The 1291-nt window shown below is 33.3% G+C and overlaps 1 protein-coding gene across 1 annotated transcript in view; it reads left to right on the forward strand.

Annotated features, from left to right (window-relative positions):
* Ubr1 (ubiquitin protein ligase E3 component n-recognin 1) overlaps positions 1-1291 on the forward strand; it is a 188172-nt gene that overhangs the window by 119358 nt on the left and 67523 nt on the right. The window contains exon 29 of the mRNA XM_023712531.1: positions 878-1059. Coding sequence (XP_023568299.1) covers positions 878-1059 — 182 coding nt within the window. The remainder of the gene's footprint in view (positions 1-877; positions 1060-1291) is intronic.

Genomic DNA, 1291 nt, shown 5'->3' on the forward strand with positions numbered 1-1291 from the left:
TTGAGACTGGGCGTGGTGGCGTGCGCCTGTAATCCCAGCTCTTGGGAGGCTGTAAACAGGTGGATCACTAAGAGTCTGATCTAGTAGCAAGACCCTGAACACCCTTTTGACTGTTGCCTAAAATACAAAACACAAAAAACAAAATTTATTTCCATAGTGTAATAAATTAGATTTTTTAATTCTGATCTCTATAAATTATTAGTATATTATTACTTGTAGTTAGTTATTTGGTGTCCTTCTTGAAAGAAAAATACAATAAAAAGACACTAAAATAAAAATACAGTAAAAAGGCACCAGATACATCTCAGTAGCATCATTGAAGTTCTCAACATTAACAGTGCACTTAAAATTGTTAGACATCAAGTTTTTTCTCGTTGTTCAAATGTCAATGAACAAATGATTGATAAATGACTTAAAAATTTTGAAATCTCTTAATTTATCTACACTGAGTATAAAAGCCACTTTATTGGACAGTTAAGGTACTTGGCCTTTTACATTAAATTACTGATCTAATTGGAGGAGCAATTAGTTGTACAATAATGGTGGAGACATTAATGTTAATTTTAAAACATTAAATCTAATCTAGATCTTAAGAGGTTATTGAATTTTCCAGTAACTTATTCTAATAGATTTTGCCAACTAAACCGACTGAGCATTTCAAGCTCAAAAATCCAAAAATTCAGATGGCTTTTGACTTAAGATTATTTGAATCAAAAATACCTAATAGTAAAGTATGTGCAAATACAGTATTCCACAGTCGAAGTCTCAGAAATCTGAAACATTTCTAGTCTTGACCAGTTGGATGTGGGATACTGAACTGTATGTAAATTTTTTAACAGTGAGTCTTAGCTAATTTTGTGGGTTTTTTAACATCCAGATTACTCACGATAAAGAAAAAGCAGAACGGAAAAGAAAAGCTGAAGCTGCCAGGCTGCATCGCCAGAAAATCATGGCTCAAATGTCTGCCTTACAGAAGAACTTCATTGAAACTCACAAACTCATGTATGACACCACATCAGAAATGCCTGGGAAGGAGGACTCCGTCATGGAGGAAGAGAGGTAAAGCAAGGCAAAATCAAAAATTAATAGCTCAGTCTCACAAGTATAAGGTCCTGAGTTCAATTCCAGGTACCAATAACAATAATAATAATAATAATAGCTCAGCTTTTGGAGAAAACATTAAGTGTTCACTTTAAATCATGCATTTCTAAAATATTGTTATGAGAGCAAAGATGTGAAACTGGGAATACCAGTAATAGAAACTGACCCCTACTATTTTGTATGTAAGATC

Source organism: Octodon degus, unplaced genomic scaffold (assembly GCF_000260255.1).
Source record: "Octodon degus isolate 3935 unplaced genomic scaffold, OctDeg1.0 scaffold00002, whole genome shotgun sequence".
In the NCBI taxonomy this organism is placed as follows: domain Eukaryota; kingdom Metazoa; phylum Chordata; class Mammalia; order Rodentia; family Octodontidae; genus Octodon; species Octodon degus.